The 22,552-nt window shown below is 41.7% G+C and overlaps 1 protein-coding gene across 26 annotated transcripts in view; it reads right to left on the reverse strand.

Annotated features, from left to right (window-relative positions):
* Window positions 1-22,552, reverse strand: part of LOC110505192 (protein diaphanous homolog 2) — a 650,263-nt gene that overhangs the window by 156,686 nt on the left and 471,025 nt on the right. For all 26 annotated transcript variants that reach the window (XM_090219966.1, XM_090219963.1, XM_021584240.3 and 23 more), the window contains one exon: window positions 19,003-19,127. In XM_090219966.1, coding sequence (XP_090076092.1) covers window positions 19,003-19,127 — 125 coding nt within the window. The remainder of the gene's footprint in view (window positions 1-19,002; window positions 19,128-22,552) is intronic.

The following is a 22,552-nucleotide window of genomic DNA, read 5'->3' on the forward strand; positions in this document are numbered from 1 at the left end:
TATCTTGCTCTTACATATATCTGAGTAGAACTTTCTGTAACGCTGAGATTAATTGCATTGATCATGACAATGAAATAGTGACATTGTTTTAGGGGTCTGGGCAGTATGATAGGTACAAGTGCATTTGTGATTCGTGTAGAATTCATGTCCAGGTGTCAATTAAACTCAATGTTTGGTTGAGTTCAGCTCCCACTAAACCCCTCCCACCACTTAAACAATCAATACGCCATTACCTTTATCATCAATGGGTATTGAAGTTGTGTTGAATACCATCCTAATCACTACAATACAAATACAGCTGTCGTCTCACCAAAGCATGGGCGTTTGTTGTTGGGTGGCATTATCAGTCAAATTGAGATTTGAAGAGGCAGTCATCGAGCTTCCCTCCCCTCATTCAGATACGCATCCTCCATCAGGCCACATATCAAGGCAATCAAAGATAATTAGAATATTAGCTCTACGCAAAATGCTATCACACAAAACACACGGCTTTGAATGCCATTTCCCATTAAACACGGATCTGGTGGAAGACAGCAACATAATTACACACGCAAGCTTTTCCCTTTTGTGTTTCCCTGCCCCCGCCCTCTTTATGACTATCATCATTAGAATGGCAATTATTATTGTCATTTTTGGCAGATGTTGTTAATTCCGGATCGACACCTATTAAAATTGGTTAATTAAAATCTTATGGTCTCCTGTGACACCAGTGAATGAAACGTGTCTATTGTTTTGGCAAGCTGGCTGTTTCTATAGCTTCTATCTTCTATAGACATCCATGTTGAGACAATACGAAGATAGGACAGTACCAGAAACTGGGATAGCCACCAAGGGGTACCGAGATACGGTCACAAATGCACCACTCAGGGAAATAAACAGTTATTTTGTATTCCTCTCCTATATTTATTTACCAGGTTTACGTTTTTGAATGTCTGCTTAATTAAAAAGCTCCTGGGCTTATCTGTGCTGCCAATATGAATTATTTAGCCACAAAATGTACAATGAATTTCATTAAAAAAGGAGGGCGCTTACAAAAAGAGCGCGTTGACGAGGTAAACATTGTACTGTTGACCTGGTTTACTACTACGAGGAAGTACAAACGTAAACAAATTAGACGGATTATAACGGGCATACATTTGAAGTAATGAAAAATATCAGATCTACAGTAATTATCATTCATAATGGCGAAGGTATATTTGTCGAGTTTCCATCTCGACAGTGCAGCTAAATCTTTACAGGTGGTTTACCTATGCATGTGGTAATTAAATACCAGTCATCCTTTGTTCAGGAATTAGTAAGAATCTTTCAGTTTTCTTATCCTGTTCTCAGTTAAGCAAAACCACCTTTAGTTATAAAGGGGGATGTCGCTAGCAGAGATACATTAGTTAAACTGTAAGTGTCAAACGTCAACACAGGAAACACAGAATGAGCGCTCATACTGGCTATTCTGAAATACCACAAGACTAGTCATTTGGCATGACCTCCAAAATAAAAACACATAACTTCCTTTGAAGTATCAAACTGATGGATCGGTTTACAACAGAAGGTGCTACCTGCATAAATGTCATACGGTTGGTATTACAGTGTAGTGTGTGTGTGTATGTGCATGTGTGTGTGAATGCTTGTGTATGAGGGATGAGTCTGTCTGGGTGTACCGAGTTACCGTTACACAGTCACACAGTGAGGTGTGTGTGTGTGTGTGTGTGTGTGTGTGTGTGGGGGCCTTGCAGTAGCGCAGGCCTGAAAGCTACAGTATACCACGTTCTAAAGTAGGAATGTTTTATTCACTACTTACATTTGCGTCCGTAATTATTGACACCCTTGATAAAGATGAGGAAAAATGACTGTATAAAATAAATAATTAAAATACTGACCTTTATTGTATGCCTCCCCCAACACCACCAAAATTGTGAAATTATACTGTTAATACTTAAAACATTTTGTTTAAATGCACACAATGGCAAAAATCTACTTTTTTTTGTTGAAAGACTATGCCCAGAGCTTACGCATGATGTTGCACAACGATTTACAAAACAATACCCCATAATTAAAAAGTGAAAATATATTTTTATACATTTTGAAAATGTGTTGAAAATGAAATATAGACATATACAATACCCCTGAATCAATACTTTGCAGAAGCACCTTTGTGTAAGTCTCTAATAGCTTTGCATACTTGGATTGTGTAACATTTGCCCATTATTATTTTCAAACATTCTTCAAGCTCTGTCAAATTGGTTGTTGATCATTGCTAGACAACCATTTTCTTGCAATATATTTTCCAAGTAGATTTAAGTACAAATTGTAACTAGGCCACATTCACAGTCTTCTTGGTAGTAGGACGTGTTGTCGTGTCCCTTGTATATATCGTTTGTTTTCGTTTTTTTTTCTTCACATATCTTTAAAACTTTTTGCTGAACCTCAACTTCTTCTAAATACTCTCCTGCAACCCGCCTCACCCAACGTAGCTTTTTTTCCTAAAGTATTTATATTTACTTCGGATCTGGAACCCCTCAACTGAAGCTAGCCAACTAGCCAACTAACTACCAGCTTCAGCAAAACATTGCTAGCGGTCTTCAGCTAACCGGTCATCAGCTAACCTTTAGCTCGGAAAGCTCTCGCCAGTTCGAACAACGCGACTCTAACCAGAGCATAACGGACCTATTTATTATTTTATTTTTATTTTTCATCCCCGGATTCCCATCGCAAACGGAACATTTTGAGCTCCTGGGCTACAATATCCAGACCCACGACCGGTCCATCGATGTCACCGCATGAAGAGGAATAAACAGACTCCCCCCATCGCGACGTCCCCAAAGGCTAACTCTCTAGCCCTTGCTATCTCCTTGCTTGCAAATTCGGCCTGCTAACTGCTAGCTTGTTTAGCCCGGTCCGCTAACTGCTACCGTGTTTAGCACCGTCTACTAACTGTTAGCTTGTTAGCACAGGCCTGCTAACCATCTGAATCGCCGCGTCCCAAACACTCACTGAACCCATATTTACTTTCTATCCCTTTTCGATTTTTAATTTGTTTATACCTTCCGGTAACCTGCCTCACCCAATGTGATACGGAACCGCTATTATCTTTACATTTTTAGAACACACTCAAGAACCTTCAGAAGCTAACCAGCTAACTGGCTACAAGCTATTTAGTCATTGTTAGTTTTCTAACCTGGATAACACTCGCCAGTCCAGCTTCCCTGCCCCATCCACCGCTGCCCCTTGGACACTGATCACTTGGCTACATAGCTGATGCATGCTGGACTGTCCATTAATTCACGGTAATCCATTCTGATTGTTTATGTTTTATCTGTCGGCCCCAGCCGCACTTAGGCTCTGTGTGTAGTTAATCCGACCCTCTCTGCCTAATCAATCGCCATTCTACCTGCTGTTGTTGTGCTAGCTGATTAGCTGTTGTTGTCTCACCTACTGTTTTAGCTAGCTCTGCCAATTCAACACCTGTGATTACTGTATGCCTTGCTGTATGTCTCTCTCAAATGTCAATATGCCTTGTATACTGTTGTGCAGGTTAGTTATCATTGTTTTAGTTTACAATGGAGCCCCTAGTTCCACTCTTTATACCCCTGATACCTCCTTTGTCCCACCCCCCACACATGCGGTGACCTCACCCACTACAACCAGCATGTCCAGAGATACAACCTCTCTCATCATCACCCAGTGCCTGGGCTTACCTCCGCTGTACCCGCACCCCACCATACCCCTGTTTGCGCATTATGCCCTGAATATATTCTACCATGCCCAGAAACCTGCTCCTCTTATTCTCTGTCCCCAACGCCCTAGGCGACCAGTTTTGATAGCCTTCAGCCGCACCCTCATACTACTCCTTCTCTGTTCCGCGGGTGATGTGGAGGTAAACCCAGGCCCTGCATGTCCCCAGGCACCCTCATTTGTTGACTTCTGTGATCGAAAAAGCCTTGGTTTCATGCATGTCAAAATCAGAAGCCTCCTCCCTAAGTGTGTCTTACTCACTGCTCTAGCACACTCTGCTAACCCTGATGTCCTTGCCGTGTCTGAATCCTGGCTCAGGAAGGCCACCAAAAATTCTGAGATTTCCATACCCAACTATAACATCTTCCGTCAAGATAGAACTGCCAAAGGGGGAGGAGTTGCAGTCTACTGCAGAGATAGCCTGCAAAGTAATGTCATACTCTCCAGGTCCATACCCAAACAGTTCGAACTACTAATTTTGAAAATTACTCTCTCCAGAAATAAGTCTCTCACTGTTGCCGCCTGCTACCGACCCCCCTCAGCTCCCAGCTGTGCCCTGGACACCATTTGTGAATTGATCGCCCCCCATCTAGCTTCAGAGTTTGTTCTGTTAGGTGACCTAAACTGGGATATGCTTAACACCCCGGCAGTCCTACAATCTAAGCTAGATGCCCTCAATCTCACTCAAATCATCAAGGAACCCACCAGGTACAACCCTAACTCTGTAAACAAGGGCACCCTCATTGACGTCATCCTGACCAACTGGCCCTCCAAATACACCTCCGCTGTCTACAACCAGGATCTCAGCGATCACTGCCTCATTGCCTGTATCCGCTACGGAGCCGCAGTCAAACGACCACCCCTCATCACTGTCAAACGCTCCCTAAAACACTTCTGTGAGCAGGCCTTTCTAATCGACCTGGCCCGGGTATCCTGGAAGGACATTGACCTCATCCCGTCAGTTGAGGATGCCTGGTCTTTCTTTAAAAGTAACTTCCTCACCATTTTAGATAAGCATGCTCCATTCAAAAAATGCAGAACTAAGAACAGATATAGCCCCTGGTTCACTCCAGACCTGACTGCCCTCGACCAGCACAAAAACATCCTGTGGCGGACTGCGCTAACATCGAATAGTCCCCGCGATATGCAACTGTTCAGGGAAGTCAGGAACCAATACACACAGTCAGTCAGGAAAGCTAAAGCCAACTTCTTCAGGCAGAAGTTTGCATCCTGTAGCTCCAACTCCAAAAAGTTCTGGGACACTGTGAAGTCCATGGAGAACAAGAGCACCTCCTCCCAGCTGCCCACTGCACTGAGGCTAGGTAACATGGTCACCACCGATAAATCCATGATTATCGAAAACTTCAACAAGCATTTCTCAAGGGCTGGCCATACCTTCCGCCTGGCTACTCCAACCTCGGACAACAGCTCCCCCCCCCCCGCAGCTACTCGCCCAAGCCTCTCCAGGTTCTCCTTTACCCAAATCCAGATAGCAGATGTTCTGAAAGAGCTGCAAAACCTGGACCCGTACAAATCAGCTGGGCTGGACAATCTGGACCCTCTAGTCCTGAAACTATCCGCCGCCATTGTCGCAACCCCTATTACCAGCCTGTTCAACCTCTCTTTCATATCGTCTGAGATCCCCAAGGATTGGAAAGCTGCCGCAGTCATCCCCCTCTTCAAAGGGGGCGACACCCTGGACCCAAACTGTTACAGACCTATATCCATCCTGCCCTGCCTATCTAAGGTCTTCGAAAGCAAAGTCAACAAACAGGTCACTGACCATCTTGAATCCCACCGTACCTTCTCCGCTGTGCAATCTGGTTTCCGAGCCGGTCACGGGTGTACCTCAGCCACGCTCAAGGTACTAAACGATATCATAACCGCCATCGATAAAAGACAGTACTGTGCAGCCGTCTTCATAGACCTTGCCAAGGCTTTCGACTCTGTCAATCACCGTATTCTTATCGGCAGACTCAGTAGCCTCGGTTTTTCGGATGACTGCCTTGCCTGGTTCACCAATTACTTTGCAGACAGAGTTCAGTGTGTCAAATCGGAGGGCATGCTGTCCGGTCCTCTGGCAGTCTCTATGGGGGTGCCACAGGGTTCAATTCTCGGACTCTTTTCTCTGTATATATCAATGATGTTTCTCATGCTGCGGGCGATTCCCTGATCCACCTCTACGCAGACGACACCATTCTATATACTTCCGGCCCGTCCTTGGACACTGTGCTATCTAACCTCCAAACGAGCTTCAATGCCATACAGCACTCCTTCCGTGGCCTCCAACTGCTCTTAAACGCTAGTAAAACCAAATGCATGCTTTTCAACCGTTCGCTGCCTGCACCCGCACGCCTGACCAGCATCACCACCCTGGATGGTTCCGACCTTGAATATGTGGACATCTATAAGTACCTAGGTGTCTGGCTAGACTCTAAACTCTCCTTCCAGACTCATATCAAACATCTCCAATCGAAAATCAAATCAAGAGTCAAGCTTTCTATTCCGCAACAAAGCCTCCTTCACTCACGCCGCCAAACTTACCCTAGTAAAACTGACTATCCTACCGATCCTCGACTTCGGCGATGTCATCTACAAAATTGCTTCCAACACTCTACTCAGCAAACTGGATGCAGTTTATCACAGTGCCATCCGTTTTGTCACTAAAGCACCTTATACCACCCACCACTGCGACTTGTATGCTCTAGTCGGCTGGCCCTCGCTACATATTCGTCGCCAGACCCACTGGCTCCAGGTCATCTACAAGTCCATGCTAGGTAAAGCTCCGCCTTATCTCAGTTCACTGGTTACGATGGCAACACCCATCCGTAGCACGCGCTCCAGCAGGTGTATCTCACTGATCATCCCTAAAGCCAACACCTCATTTGGCCGCCTTTCGTTCCAGTTCTCTGCTGCCTGTGACTGGAACGAATTGCAAAAATCGCTGAAGTTGGAGACTTTTATCTCCCTCACCAACTTCAAACATCTGCTATCTGAGCAGCTAACCGATCGCTGCAGCTGTACATAGTCTATTGGTAAATAGCCCACCCATTCTCACCTACCTCATCCCCATACTGTTTTTATTTATTTATTTTTCTGCTCTTTTGCACACCAATATCTCTACCTGTACATAACCATCTGATCATTTATCACTCCAGTGTTAATCTGCATAATTGTAATTATTTGCCTACCTTCTCATGCCTTTTGCACACAATGTATATATAGACTCCCCTTTTTTTACTGTGTTATTGACTTGTTAATTGTTTACTCCATGTGTAACTCTGTGTTGTCTGTTCACACTGCTATGCCTTATCTTGGCCAGGTCGCAGTTGCAAATGAGAACTTGTTCTCAACTAGCCTACCTGGTTAAATAAAGGTGAAATAAAAATAAATAAAAATAAATAAATAAACTCCAGTGTATATTTTGCACTGAGTTTTAGGTTATTGTCCTGCTGAAAGGTGAATTAATCTCCAAGTGTATGGTTGAAAGCAGACTGAACCAGGTTTTACTCTATGATTTTGCCTGTGCTTAGCTCCATTTCTTTAAGTTTTAATCCTGAAAAACTCACCTGTCCTTAACGATTACAAGCATACCCATAACATGAGTAGAGAGAATTATTTATTTCAGATTTTATTTCTTTCATCACATCCCCAGTGGATCAGAAGTGTACATACACTCAATTAGTATTTGGTTGCATTGCCTTTAAATTGTTTAACTTGGGTCAAATGTTTCGGGTAGCCTTCCACAAGCTTCCCACAATAGATTGGGTGAATTTTGGAGCATTCCTCCTGACAGAGCTGGTGTAACTGAGTCAGGTTTGTAGGCCTCCTTGCTCGCACAAGCTTTTTCAGCACTGACCACAAATTGTCTGTAGGATTAAGGTCAGGGCTTCGTGATGGCGACTCCAATACCTTGACTTTGTTGTCCTTAAGCCATTTTGAAACAACTTTGGAAATATGCTTAGGGTCATTGTCCATTTGGAAGACCCATTTGGGACAAAGCTTTAACTTCTTGACTGATGTCTTGAGATGTTGCTTCAATATATCCACATATTTTTCCACCCTCATGATGCCATCTATTTTGTGAAGTGCACCAATCCCTCCTGCATCAAAGCACCCCACAACATGATGCTGCCACCCCCGTGCCTCACGGTTGGGATGTTGTTCTTAGGCTTGCAAGCCTCCCCCTTTTTCCTCAAAACATAACGATGTTATGGCCAAACAGTTCTATTTTTGTTTTATCATACCAGAGGTCATTTCAACAAAAAGTATGATCTTTGTCCCCATGCGCAGTTGCAAACCTTAGTCTTTTTTTTTTATTGCGGTTTAGGAGCAGTGGCTTCTTCCTTGCTGAGCGGCCTTTCAGGTTATGTCGATATATGGGACTCGTTTTACTGTGGATATACAGTGGGGCAAAACATTTTTTTTTGTCAGTCACCAATTTTGCAAGTTCTCCCACTTAAAAAGATGAGAGAGGCCTGTAATGTAAAAAAAATCCAGAAAATCACATTGTAGGATTTTTTATGAATTTATTTGCAAATTATTGTGGAAAATAAGTATTTGGTCACCTATAAACACGCAAGATTTCTGGCTCTCACAGACCTGTAACTTCTTCTTTAAGAAGAACCACTCGTTACCTGTATTAATGGCACCTGTTTGAACTTGTTATCAGTATAAAAGACACCTGTCCACAACCTCAAACAGTCACACTCCAAACTCCACATGTCCAGGCCCATCTGAAGTTTGATAGAGAGCATTTGGATGATCCAGAAGAAGATTGGGAGAATGTAATATGGTCAGATGAAACCAAAATATAACTTTTTGGTAAAAACTCAACTCGTCGTGTTTGGAGGACAAAGAATGCTGAGTTGCATCCAAAGAACACCATACCTACTGTGAAGCATGGGGGTGGAAACATCATGCTTTGGGGCTGTTTTTCTGCAAAGGGACCAGGACGACTGATCCGTGTAAAGGAAAGAATGAATGGGGACATGTATTGTGAGATTTTGAGTGAAAACCTCATTCCAGCAAGGGCATTGAAGATGAAACGTGGCTGGGTCTTTCAGCATGACAATGATCCCAAACACACCGCCCGGGCAACGAAGGAGTGGCTTTGTAAGAAGCATTTCAAGGTCCTGGAGTGGCCCAGCCAGTCTCCAGATCTCAACCCCATAGAAAATCTTTGGGGGGAGTTGAAAGTCCGTGTTGCCCAGCAACAGCCCCAAAGCATCACTGCTCTAGAGGAGATCTGCATGGAGGAATGGGCCAAAATACCAGTATTGAGATAAACTTTTGTTATTGACCAAATACTTTTCCATCCATAATTTGCAAATAAATGCATTAATCCTACAATGTGATTTTCTGGATTTATTATGACATTTACAGGCCTCTCTCATCTTTTTAAGTGGGAGAACTTGCACAATTGGTGGCTGACTAAATACTTTTTTTCCCCACTGTAGATACTTTTGTACCTGTTTCCTCCAGCATCTTCACAAGGTCCTTTGCTATTGTTCTGGGATTGATTGGCACTTTTCGCACCAAAGTACATTCATCTCTAGGAGACAGAACGCGTCTCCTTCCAGAGTGGTATGACAGCTGTGTGGTCCCATGGTGTTTATACATGTGTGCTATTGTTTGTACAGATGAATGTGGTACCTTCAGGCGTTTGGAAATTGCTCCCAAGGACGAACCAGACTTGTGGAGGTCTTGGCTGACATATTTTGATTTTCCCATGATGTCAAGCAAAGAGGCACTGAGTTTGAAGTTAGACCTTTAAATACATCCACAGATACACCTCAAATTGACCCAAATGATGTCAATTATGACACCATTTTCTGGAATTTTCCAAGCTGTTTAAAGGCACAGTCAACTTAGTGTATGTAAACTTCTGACCCACTGGAATTGTGATACAGTGAATAATAAGTGAAATAATATGTCTGTAAACAATTGTTGTAAAAGTTACTTGTGTCATGCACAAAGTAGATGTCTTAACCGATTTGCCAAAACTACAGTTTGTTAACAATACATTTGTGGAGTGGTTAAAAACAAGATTTAATGACTCCAACCTAAGTGTATGTAAACTTCTGATTTCAACTGTATGTTTATCCCTGTTTCGTTCCATTTGCTTCCGTTTAAAAAAACATTTTTAAACAGAATCAGTACAAACACAGTTCACTTTCATAGCAGCCACATACAAGCAGCATCTTGTATGTATAATTATTTCTTGCATCTATCTACGTGCTCTCCTCCTCTCACCTTTTACCTTAGCTTGTGGACTTCAGTGCAGAACACATATGCTGTCTGATGAGGCAAAAAAACATTTCCATACCAAACCTCTAACCGCTACACACCACCTACATCATTGTCACGTCACAGTCAACATAGCTACTAGAACCAACGCGTTAGTAGACCCGCTACAATCATGCAACAGAGTGCACAGTCGCCAGCAAGCAGTTTAGCAGTTACACCGGTGACCACGATGGCAATAAATTAATACAACTAAAAGCTTACCTTCACTTGGAAGAGTTCCAGTATTGGATAGCCATAGTCAGCTAACTAACATAGCATCCCTCTCTGTTTGGGCCAAGTGTTTGATTAGGCTAAACTAGCTAGATGCATTCGATGCTAGCTAAATAAGTGAAAGTGAAAAATACATATACTATGACATCTCTCTCTTTTCTCCATAATTGAAAGATTTCAATTCTCAAAAATTGTTCAACTATTGTCTCTCTTTGAGTCAACTACATGTTATGCACTGCAATGATAGCTAACTGTAGCTAGCTATGGATGGGGGGGAGAACAAGAGCCTCCTAAGTTTTGTATTGAAGTCAATGTACCCAGAAGAGGACAGAAGCTAGCTGTCCTCTGGCTACACAATGGTGCTACCCTACAGAGGACTACTGAGGCTACTGTAGACCTTCATTGCAAAATAGTGTGATTTGATCAATTATTTGGTGACATGTGGATATATTTAGAATAGTTGTAGCTATTTTTATGAAAATCCACTGTGGATGATGGTCTTCCCATTCCTCTTCCGAGCCTCTCTATACTTTAGTGCCTTGTTGCAAACAAGATGCATGTGTTGTATTCTGCACAGGCTTCCTTCTTTCACTCTGTTAATTAGTATTGTGGAGTAACTACAATGTTGTTGATCCATCCTCAGTTTTGTCCTATCATAGCCATTAAACTCTGTAACTGTTTTAAAGTCACCATTGACCTAATGGTGAAATCCCTGACCGGTTTCCATCCTCTCAGGCAACGGAGTTAGGAAGGACGCCTGTTTCTTTTTAGTGAATTGATACACCATCCAAAGTGTAATTATTAACTTCACCATTCTCAAAGGTATATTCAATGTCTGCTTTTTTTTTACCCACCCTTAAACCCTAACCCTTACCGTAACCATTTTACATTTCAACTTCAATGGGGTAAGGACATCCCAAGGATCCCTAATAGCACCATCTTTGAGGACAGGTATTTCCATTATTAGAGTGGTCACTTGACTATCTTGTCAATATAATTGACAATATTTGCCTAAGCATGATAGGCTGTTAATTGCTTATTTAACTCAGGAGCCACACCTGTGTGGAAACACCTGCTTTCAATATACAGTACTTATTATCCCTCATTTATTCAATTGTTTCCATTATTTTTACAGTTATTTTTTATTTTTTTAATTGACAGGTTGTTGGTACAGTGGTTGCTCCACTAAAAATGTTGTGATTATGCTGCGGGACTTCGTGGTAATTCGTGGTTTAGTACGGTACCCTGAGTCACTACTTCATTGCTCCAGACCAGCGCAACAAGGGGGAGTTAGAGCACTGATTAGCACTGACAACGAATGGGCGACATAAACCTAAATAGAAACTGATAATTGTGTAAGACTTCAGTATTACTTATTAAAACTGTTGTTACACTAAGGATTTTATTATTTTAGGATTATTTTGCTCTTACTGTAGTACTGTAGCTAAAACACTGCATTAAGTCTAAGACACTGCATTACAGTGCAAGATGTGTTGATACAGATACTGGTTCAATACCTGTGCCGGCCTTGAGTGGGAGACAAATGAGATGACTGTAGGTTTTTGGTTTCTCTCCTTCTAAAAACATGAATAAATAATTGTAAATAGCAAATTGGCTTTATTTACAAATTAGTAACACTGTCTCACTCCATGTTCAAAAATGGCCTTTTTCTCACTCATTTTACGTATTTGAAAATGAAATCATCTCGAAAATATTGTTATTTTTTAAACAAAGCAATTATTATTATTATTAATTTAGAATTATATAAAATCCCCTTGGATATTCTCACAGATATATTATCAACCCTGTTATTAGCAGGACAATATATATTGGTCATGGCTCCCGAGTGGCGCACAATGGGATTGCCTTGCAGTTCTCCATCTGTATCCACTGAAAGCAGGCAAGGTTCAAGGCACGAGGGCAGGGGGCACAGGAGGGGCCACAACACTTTAAGGGGCATTGCACTAATAATGGCGCTGACAAGGGAAACGTTCCCGCTATTCTTAGTGCCAGTCTGCATGTTCAAACTAAAACAATGTAACTCATAATGGCATCTTTATGCTTTTGTTAATAAAATAATGACAACACTCTTTCAAAATGCCAATATTTATTTAGTTAAGGATCAATAACAAATTACTATGGGAATAAATATCACTGAATTACAGAAATATTGGAACAAAGTTGTCTAACGAAGGTAAAAAAATGATTGCTTACTGGAAAATACTCTTTCAAAACATACATGGTCTTGTTGTACAGCGCCATTATGGCTATTAGCAGGTAGCTGGACAATAGACCTGCCTAGCAGGAGGGTAGGGGGAGAATTCTATCGTCAAATGTATTTCTTAGTTAGGTTCTTAGTCACGACCGGCTGTGATTGGTTGCAATTTCAGTTTAATCCACCAGAAAAGACAAAACAAATAATACAACAAAAAGTATTATTATTAGTATGTATCACATCCGACCATGATTGGGAGTCCCATAGAGCGGCCCACAATTGGCCCAGCATTTCTCTCCCTCTAAAAACAGAAATACATGTTTTGGCCTTTACATATATTGTTTTGGCCTTTATTCAGATTACAATCGCTTTTAAAAAAAATAATAAACTCCACAATATCATTACATTATCAGGATGGTGGCACAGTTATATAGCAGCACCTACAGTGCCTTGCGAAAGTATTCGGCCCCCTTGAACTTTGCGACCTTTTGCCACATTGCAGGCTTCAAACATAAATATATAAAACTGTATTTATTGTGAAGAATCAACAACAAGTGGGACACAATCATGGAGTGGAACGACATTTATTGGATATTTCAAACTTTTTTAACAAATCAAAAACTGAAAAATTGGGAGTGCAAAATGATTCAGCCCCCTTAAGTTAATACTTTGTAGCGCCACCTTTTGCTGTGATTACAGCTGTAAGTCGCTTGGGGTATGTCTCTATCAGTTTTGCACATCGAGAGACTGATTTTTTTTCCCATTCCTCCTTGCAAAACAGCTCGAGCTCAGTGAGGTTGGATGGAGAGCATTTGTGAACAGCAGTTTTCAGTTCTTTCCACAGATGCTCAATTGGATTCAGGTCTGGACATTGACTTGGCCATTCTAACACCTGGATATGTTTATTTTTGAACCATTCCATTGTAGATTTTGCTTTATGTTTTGGATCATTGTCTTGTTGGAAGTCAAATCTCCGTCCCAGTCTCAGGTCTTTTGCAGACTCCATCAGGTTTTCTTCCAGAATGGTCCTGTATTTGGCTCCATCCATCTTCCCATCAATTTTAACCATCTTCCCTGTCCCTGCTGAAGAAAAGCAGGCCCAAACCATGATGCTGCCACCACCATGTTTGACAGTGGGGATGGTGTGTTCATGGTGATGAGCTGTGTTGCTTTTACGCCAAACATAACGTTTTGCATTGTTGCCAAAAAGTTCAATTTTGGTTTCATCTGACCAGAGCACCTTCTTCCACATGTTTGGTGTGTCTCCCAGGTGGCTTGTGGCAAACTTTAAACAACACTTTTTATGGATATCTTTAAGAAATGTCTTTCTTCTTGCCACTCTTCCATAAAGGCCAGATTTGTGCAATATACGACTGATTGTTGTCCTATGGACAGAGTCTCCCACCTCAGCTGTAGATCTCTGCAGTTCATCCAGAGTGATCATGGGCCTCTTGGCTGCATCTCTGATCAGTCTTCTCCTTGTATGAGCTGAAAGTTTAGAGGGACGGCCAGGTCTTGGTAGATTTGCAGTGGTCTGATACTCCTTCCATTTCAATATTATCGCTTGCACAGTGCTCCTTGGGATGTTTAAAGCTTGGGAAATCTTTTTGTATCCAAATCCGGCTTTAAACTTCTTCACAACAGTATCTCGGACCTGCCTGGTGTGTTCCTTGTTCTTCATGATGCTCTCTGCGCTTTTAACGGACCTCTGAGACTATCACAGTGCAGGTGCATTTATACGGAGACCTGATTACACACAGGTGGATTGTATTTATCATCATTAGTCATTTAGGTCAACATTGGATCATTCAGAGATCCTCACTGAACTTCTGGAGAGAGTTTGCTGCCCTGAAAGTAAAGGGGCTGAATAATTTTGCACGCCCAATTTTTCAGTTTTTGATTTGTTAAAAAAGTTTGAAATTTCCAATAAATTCCGTTCCAATTCATGATTGTGTCCCACTTGTTGTTGATTCTTCACAAAAAAATACAGTTTTATATCTTTATGTTTGAAGCCTGAAATGTAGCAAAAGGTCGCAAAGTTCAAGGGGGCCGAATACTTTCGCAAGGCACTGTATCTATTATCAATGTTTATTATGAGTATTTCTGCAAATATATGTGGCTCTCTACCAAAATCACTGCATGTTTTGGAACTACTGAACATTACATGCCAATGTAAAATGAGATTTTTGGATATAAATATGCACTTTATCGAACAAAACATACATGTATTGTGTAACATGAAGTCCTATGAGTGTCATCTGATGAAGATCAAAGGTTAGTGATTAATTTAATCTATATTTCTGCTTTTTGTGACTCGTCTCTTTGGCTGGAAAAATTGCTGTTTTTCTGTGACTTGGTGGTGACCTAACATAATCGTTTGTGGAGCTTTCACTGTAATGCCTTTTTGAAATCAGACACTGGCTGGATTAACAAGAATGTTATCTTTGCCTAATAGTTGTATGTTTGATAAATTAGATTTATGAGATTTCTGTGTTTTGAATTTGGTGCCCTGCAATTTCACTGGCTGTTGGCGAGGGGTTCCGCTAGTGGAACAAGGTTCCGCCCAGACAGGTTAAGCAACATTTCTTAAAATCAGTCCCATATACTATGTTCTTATAAAAAAACTTTTACATTTTCTAGTACAGCCTCTATTGAAGGCTATCAAATGCTTCTCAGAGATGCCCTCTTATGGTCAAACTAGCACTAACTAGCATTAATGGTACCAGTGGTTGAAGAATTCTGCGGCACCATGCAAGCTGTGCTGCAGTACGCTGCAACTTTTAAAGGACAAATCACTGTACAATAAGGGGGAACATGGGGTGAGTGGCAATCCATTAATTAATTTCCTGTCCTTTTGTCTTTATACTGTTCCAAGATAACAAGTATGTATGGGAAGACAATGCAATTTATCTGTTTGTATGTTCTTCTATTTTAATTAATTTTATTAAACACATTATACAATGTATTGTACCTGGGGGGAGTTACCTCAGATAAGAAGTGATGCTTTTAGCTGTATACTTATTTCAATACACCACACAGCGAATGCAGTGAGCTACAGTATAGCCCCACGTGACCAAAGCACAGCTACAGGTCTTAATGTGTCAGGGGAGGGGTTCAAAATTACACAAGCTGAATTCGACTTCTCAGGTCCCTTGGGGGCTGAAAGGTTAAGCTAAATATCAGCGGGCTGAACTATGGCATTGAGTACCGCAGGGGCCATCCGTCCATCAATGCTCAGCCCTGCTTCTCATTGCCACGGCGACCCACGACACTCCCATTAGCAACCCAGCATGTTATCCACAGTCCCTATAGTCTGTCCCTCCCTCAGAGTCCTACTCCTTCATATCCACTAGTTATAGATCTGTAAAGGGGAGGAGGGGGGGGGGGGGGGGGGGGGCTGGAATCAACCAAGCCACTCAAGCCTCTCCAGTGAATTAGTAGCCCCCAGGGGCCAATGCCTCAATTCCCAGCCTTTGTGGGCTACCATTAAATCTGATAGATAGATATCACTAAACTGCTGAACAAACACCCCATTCAGTACTTTGCATACATTACGGTAGTGGAGGGAGAAAAATAAATACGGAAAGCTAAATTAAATACCTCCGCTGGGGTGTGTGAGAGGCCAGAAAGTACTAGGAGTTGGGTTCAGGCTGTCTTGTTCAGTAGATAACGACTGCAGATATGAACTGGTAAATGCAGCCATTTGAAATCTGTGAATTAAAGTATATGAGGTATTCACCATTTGCTGGTGTGGATATTCTAACTCATAATCTCTAAGCCAGTTGAATTAATTAGAAACATTTAACAGATTCATATTCATTATAAAAACAATAATAACCTCAAGAGGTGAATTAAAGTTGTGCTGCTTTGATACATTCATTGTTACCTTTCAAAACCTAAAATTGGCAACTGCTGCAAGTCTTAGAAAAAAGGCCAAAGGGACTCTGTCAAACACAAGCACACACACACACACAAATGCACGCACACACACACACACACACACACACACACACACACACACACACACACACACACACACACACACACACACACACACACACACACACACACACACACACACACGCAGACAAACTCTACCATACACACTTCCTCATTTATCACTGCTCTACAGTCAAGATGATATAAGCAACTTTTTCAGGGTTGCTCAACCATCAAATGCATGACCTTTTCTGCTTTTGTTGTTGTTGTTGTTTCATCGGTCATGTTTCAAGGCATCAGCGGCCTTCTTTAATCCCAGTAAGAAGTTTAAAAAAGGTATGTTGGCGTTTGACTTGGCTGGTTTATCTTTACAAAAACCGCAAACAATGTGGCTAGGAATTTCAAACTGTCAGTTTCACACACCCTACAATGTGTTATATGGATTATGGTTATCTAAGCCAAAGTCAAAATAAAACATAGCACATCAAATCTGGGAAAATCAAGCAGTCTTTCCATCTCCTTATCTCACACATATGGTTTCACTTCCCTCTCTTACCCAGGGGCACAACTGTAGATCTGATATCTTAGCAAGCATTTTTTTTTAAACACACAATGTTCTGCATGTGAAAACCTTTCACAACACTATTGTTTATGTTCACTTCAATGTTCAAGGAGAAAATAAGAAGAGAGTAGGATGATTCAAAGCAAAGGCGATTTTCATCCTTTTTGACAGTTCAACATCATGAATTGTAAGGAAAAAACTGAAGGGGCGTGAAACATTCAACACACCTGGAGAAGTGTGTTCAGGATCCTACAGTACAAAGAAATGCACCTTCGATCACACATCTATTATTTAGAAACCTTGCGAATTACCCTTGATGCCTAATCATGTGAACTGATTTGTTTAGTTGCGGTTGAGCAATGTTATTTTGACCAGCAGATTAACTTTATCACTTCATTACCCGGAAAAAAAGGTCACATGCAGGTCAAACTCTAGAGGTGAAAGAGTGAGGTGTTTGCTAACAGGGAGAGACAGAGAGCAGAAGGGAGGACTGATACACACTGATATGCTCTCCTCCTTGCTATTTGAGTCACCTCGACTCCCAACGTTGATTGTGGGTGACAAAGGAAAAAGCAAAACAGCTTTCTGGCTTTCTTTATCAAGGATAACAATGCCTACTCTGTCATGGGCAAAGGCGTGAGCGTAGCTTGGTTACAATCCCCTGTCATTCACCCTCAATCTGTCTGAACACAGAGAAAGAGGGTAGGTGGGAACGCTACAAAATGGAGCTAAGAAAACAACACATTTCAATATTTCCTCTATAGCTATTTTCACAATGAGGCAGTCACTAAAATGTGTTCGGCAAATGCAACTGAGGCTCCATTTTGGTTCTGATGCCAGATCAGGTGAGGAAGGAGGTGGGAGGAAGTGGGGCGTTTCCAGGCAGCTTCTCTCCCTCTCTCTCTCTCTCTCTCTCTGGGGACACGATCCAGACAGTGAGGGAAAGCACTGCTGCAGTATATCTGCAGTTCTCCATTTCATCTCACTCATGCTCACATTCTACAAGAAGCCCCGGAATCGATACTGACATCAGGGGCCTTGAGCTGCCTTTTCTGCCTGTTTGGTTCAGAGCTGCAAAGGAGGTCTTAGCCGGAGCCTCTGTTTTTTAATTACAGATATTTTTTTTGACTGGGAGCAGATTGCTAATGTATGAGTTGGCTATTACTTTTATGCCTGCCAAAGTGCAAAGCAAGCTTAAATAAATCTCCACTTTGACTACACTAAGAAATAACTCAAATTAAGGTTAAACACCATCTTAAGTGTGAGCATTGAACATATGGAATGCCTCCTGAATTGATGAATTACCCTTGAATTGATGATTCTTGCACTCCCTTAATAAATGTGGTAACTCATATCGAGAGACAGAGGATACAGGAATTCCGTCTGTTTTACTGCAGACATCGATAGGAGGTATCATAGCCCCAATGAGACCCTATATTGTGTGTATAAGTGCCATATATCTAGACAAACCTATTCTGCCGAGGCGCCGTCCTCCTTAAAATGGACACTGAGAAGTGCTCAGGCATCACTAATTTGATTTGAGAGCCGAACCGCTTGAGTTTAAGTGAAAGCACTCTGTTATCGAAAATAGAGAAGGGCCATGAGAGGTGATAGCCCACAGAAGGTCTGTGTGGAGAGGGCTGTGGCCGGTCGGGAGATGAAATCAGGAGGTGGCAATAAGTCAGCGTGGGGGAACGATCCCCCATTAGAGTCCCGGAGGGTAGGCAGTGGTGGAGTGGTGGTAAAAATAGCTCCAGGCCTGAACTCTCTCTGGGGAGAGGAGGAGGAGGAGATCTGATAAACATCACTAGTGGCAAGGCAGCCATATCCATTCCTTTAAGCCCCTGGGTACTACTAGTCACACGTATGGCCCTTAACTACTCTTTCCAGCCAGGGAGAACACAAGCACAGAACAGTCTCTCTGGTGGCAAATCCACAGGCGCCCAATGGCCAAACCATGTCTAGCATGGCTTTCTACTTCAGCAACAGTTGCAGATAAGACAAGGGGAGGAATCAATGAAATACATGTAAAGGATATGGACAATTTTTCCACAAACTTATCTTTTTTGTCGTCTGTCTTGGGGAAATTCTCAATGTCGTTTTCTAGCCTCTGGATGTGTCGCTCCATGGTGCTCAGACTGCTTTTCAGGATCTCGGCAGAAACTGGAGAAAGATGGAGAAAATACTTATATCATTAATATACTGTATTATAAAAGTTCAATACATGGCAGACGAACTGAATATCTATAAATATGAATGTCTTTGATGTAGATTGTTCCAATCAGCGTTGTTTGCTGAGGTTAGGCTGAGTTGGTTCACACCAGAATCTGCCTCAGCACAACATTCTGTGTGGCCTGAAAAGCGAGTGTGCGTGCGTCAGTGTGTGCCCGGTAGAGTGGCTCGAGCTCATTAATCAGTCTGTAATCACTGTTTACAGAGTTCCTTTGGACTGCTCACTCTCACTATTCAGATCAACCCTTTCAAGTGAGGACTTCAAAGACTTGTGAATGTCTTAGGGGATCAGACAGGACAGGAGAGTAGTTACTGGTGCCATGTATAGGCTTTAGTGTTATTAATTAGGGATGCACATTTCAGTCAATTTTGCTCCTGACTAACTGACCCTCATTAACCGGTCAACAAACGGTTACATTTTTTTCAAACAGTAACATGACATGACCAACAGAAAATAGTATGCAAGCATTCAAGGAACGGACATTTTTTGTTAAGAGCTTAATGGCAACATGCAACAATAGCAAGCCTATCGTCTTACAGTCAAAAGGTTATAGACTATTATTGAACATGCAACTCCTGTAATGAAGCTGCTAATAAAATATAATTTTCAAACATTTGCCAAAATGGAATTCGTGGGAAAACACAGTTCTAAACTGTACACCTAATGTGAGAGGTTCCATACAGTGGGGCAAAAAAGTATTTAGTCAGTCAAAAATTGTGCAAGTTCTCCCACTTAAATAGTAATTTTCATCATAGGTAAACTGGAATTTTCATCATAGGTACACTTCAACTATGATAGACAAAATTAGAAAAAAAATCCAGAAAATCACATTGTAGGATTTTTTATGAATTTATTTGCAAATTATGGTGGAAAATAAGTATTTGGTCAATAACAAAAGTTTATCTCAATACTTTGTTGGCAATGACAGAGGTCAAACGTTTTCTGTAAGTCTTCACAAGGTTTTCACACACTGTTGCTGGTATTTTGGCCCATTCCTCCATGCATATCTCCTCTAGAGCAGTGATGTTTTGGGGCTGTTGCTGGGCAAGACGGACTTTCAACTCCCTCCAAATATTTTCTATGGGGTTGAGATCTGGAGACTGGCTAGGCCACTCCAGGACCTTGAAATGCTTCTTACGAAGCCACTCCTTCGTTGCCCGGGCGGTGTGTTTGGGATCATTGTCATGATGAAAGACCCAGCCACGTTTCATCTTCAATGCCCTTGCTGATGGAAGGAGGGTTTTCACTCAAAATGTCACGATATATGGCCCCATTCATTCTTTCCTTTACACGGATCAGTCGTTGTGGTCCCTTTGCAGAAAAACAGCCCCAAAGCAAAATGTTTCCACCACCATGCTTCACAGTAGGTATGGTGTTCTTTGGATACAACTCAGCATTCTTTGTCCTCCAAACACGACGAGAGTTTTTACCAAAAAGTTATATTTTGGTTTCATCTGACGAATTGACATTCTCCCAATCTTCTTCTGGATCATCCAAATGCTCTCTAGCAAACTTCAGACGGGCCTGGACATGTACTGGCTTAAACAGGGGGACACGTCTGGCACTGCATGATTTGAGTCCCTGGCAGCGCAGTGTGTTACTGATGGTAGGCTTTGTTACTTTGTTCCCAGCTCTCTGCAGGTCATTCACTAGGTCCCCCCGTGTGGTTCTGGGATTTTTGCTCACCGTTCTTGTGAACATTTTGACCCCACGGGGTGAGATCTTGCGTGGAGCCCCAGATCGAGGGAGATTATCAGTGGTCTTGTATGTCTTCCATTTCCTAATAATTGCTCCCACAGCTGGTTTCTTCAAACCAAGATGCTTACCTATTGCAGATTCAGTCTTCCCAGCCTGATGCAGGTCTACAATTTTGTTTCTGGTGTCCTTTGACAGCTCTTTGGTCTTGGCCATAGTGGAGTTTGGAGTGTGACTGTTTGAGGATGTAGACAGGTGTCTTTTATACTGATAACAAGTTCAAACAGGTGCCATTAATACAGGTAACGAGTGGAGGACAGAGGAGCATCTTAAAGAAGAAGTTACAGGTCTGTGAGAGACAGAAATCTTGCTTGTTTGTAGGTGACCAAATACTTATTTTCCACCATAATTTGCAAATAAATGCATTAAAAATCTTACAATGTGATTTTCTGGATTTTTTTTTCTCATTTTGTCTGTCATAGTTGAAGTGTACCTATGATACAGTGTACCTATGATACAAGTGTACCTAGAGGCCTCTCTCATCTTTTTAAGTGGGAGAACTTGCACAATTGGTGACTTACTAAATACTTTTTTGCCCCACTGTATATGACAGAGATAAAACTTGGATGGAAAACTAATAACAACAACTAGGATGGGTTGCTGATATTAATAGGATTGTGCCTTTGGCTTCTGGACAACGAAATAAAGTTAATATGATAATCAATAGAACAGGAGCAAAGAAAGCTGTTTAATAATGGCTTGAGGAAGTCTTTATAAAACAACTGTGGCTGACAGCGCCAGGCTATCAATTACGAGTTGAGATCGAGAAATCAAAATAGTAGCTTGTTTTAATCGTGGCCATCAATACAGTTTCTAGCATGCATTTGCTTTTAGAATTGTTATTTGTTGCGCAATGACTGGGCACATATTTCACTCTAGTAACAGCTTTTTTAAGAACCTGCTCTAGCGCTGCCTGACAGGAAATAGGCTATCCCACTCCTCAAACTGGGCTCTGTATGCCAATTTAATTACCCCAAATTATGGAAATGAATATGAACCTACAGACTGATAAGCATGACCGGTCAAATGTATTTTCGGTGGCTAACAGATTTACGGTTCACATCCCTATTACTAATACACAGACACTTCCGACTATGACTACACGGTGTGTGAACTGGTCACAGGCAAATATATGGGTCAATGATGTTTTGCCTGGGTCTGCGTCACAGAGTGGACACCAAGAGGTTACAGCGCAAACGTTTACAGACTTTTTAAGAGACATATTTTTGACTTGTACTTGTCTTTATCAAGAGTCCTCCACTAGACTGAACATATTCATTCAATAATAGTGACAGATAGTTAAACAATAAGACTTCTATGGAGTTACAATGGATTGGGCTGTGGGCAGTGGCTGTGGTAAGCCTCAGCATGGATAATAATATCAAAGTATAGGATGTTAAAAGTATCCTCCTTTATAAAAGTGCTTCCATCTTGACTAGTTCAAAGCCATCCCATGCTATTTAGATAAACCTTCACATGGAAATGTCAAATCAAGCCTCAGTGTTTAATTGGACTTGCCTATCTTTACTCAAATATTCAGTAATAAAAACCTACTTCAAAGCATGTCTCCACAATGTACCTGTCTTGCAATGTCCGCGCG

The sequence above is a fragment of the Oncorhynchus mykiss genome, chromosome 25 (assembly GCF_057628025.1).
Source record: "Oncorhynchus mykiss isolate SJ-2025 chromosome 25, ASM5762802v1, whole genome shotgun sequence".
NCBI classification, from domain to species: Eukaryota; Metazoa; Chordata; class Actinopteri; order Salmoniformes; family Salmonidae; genus Oncorhynchus; species Oncorhynchus mykiss.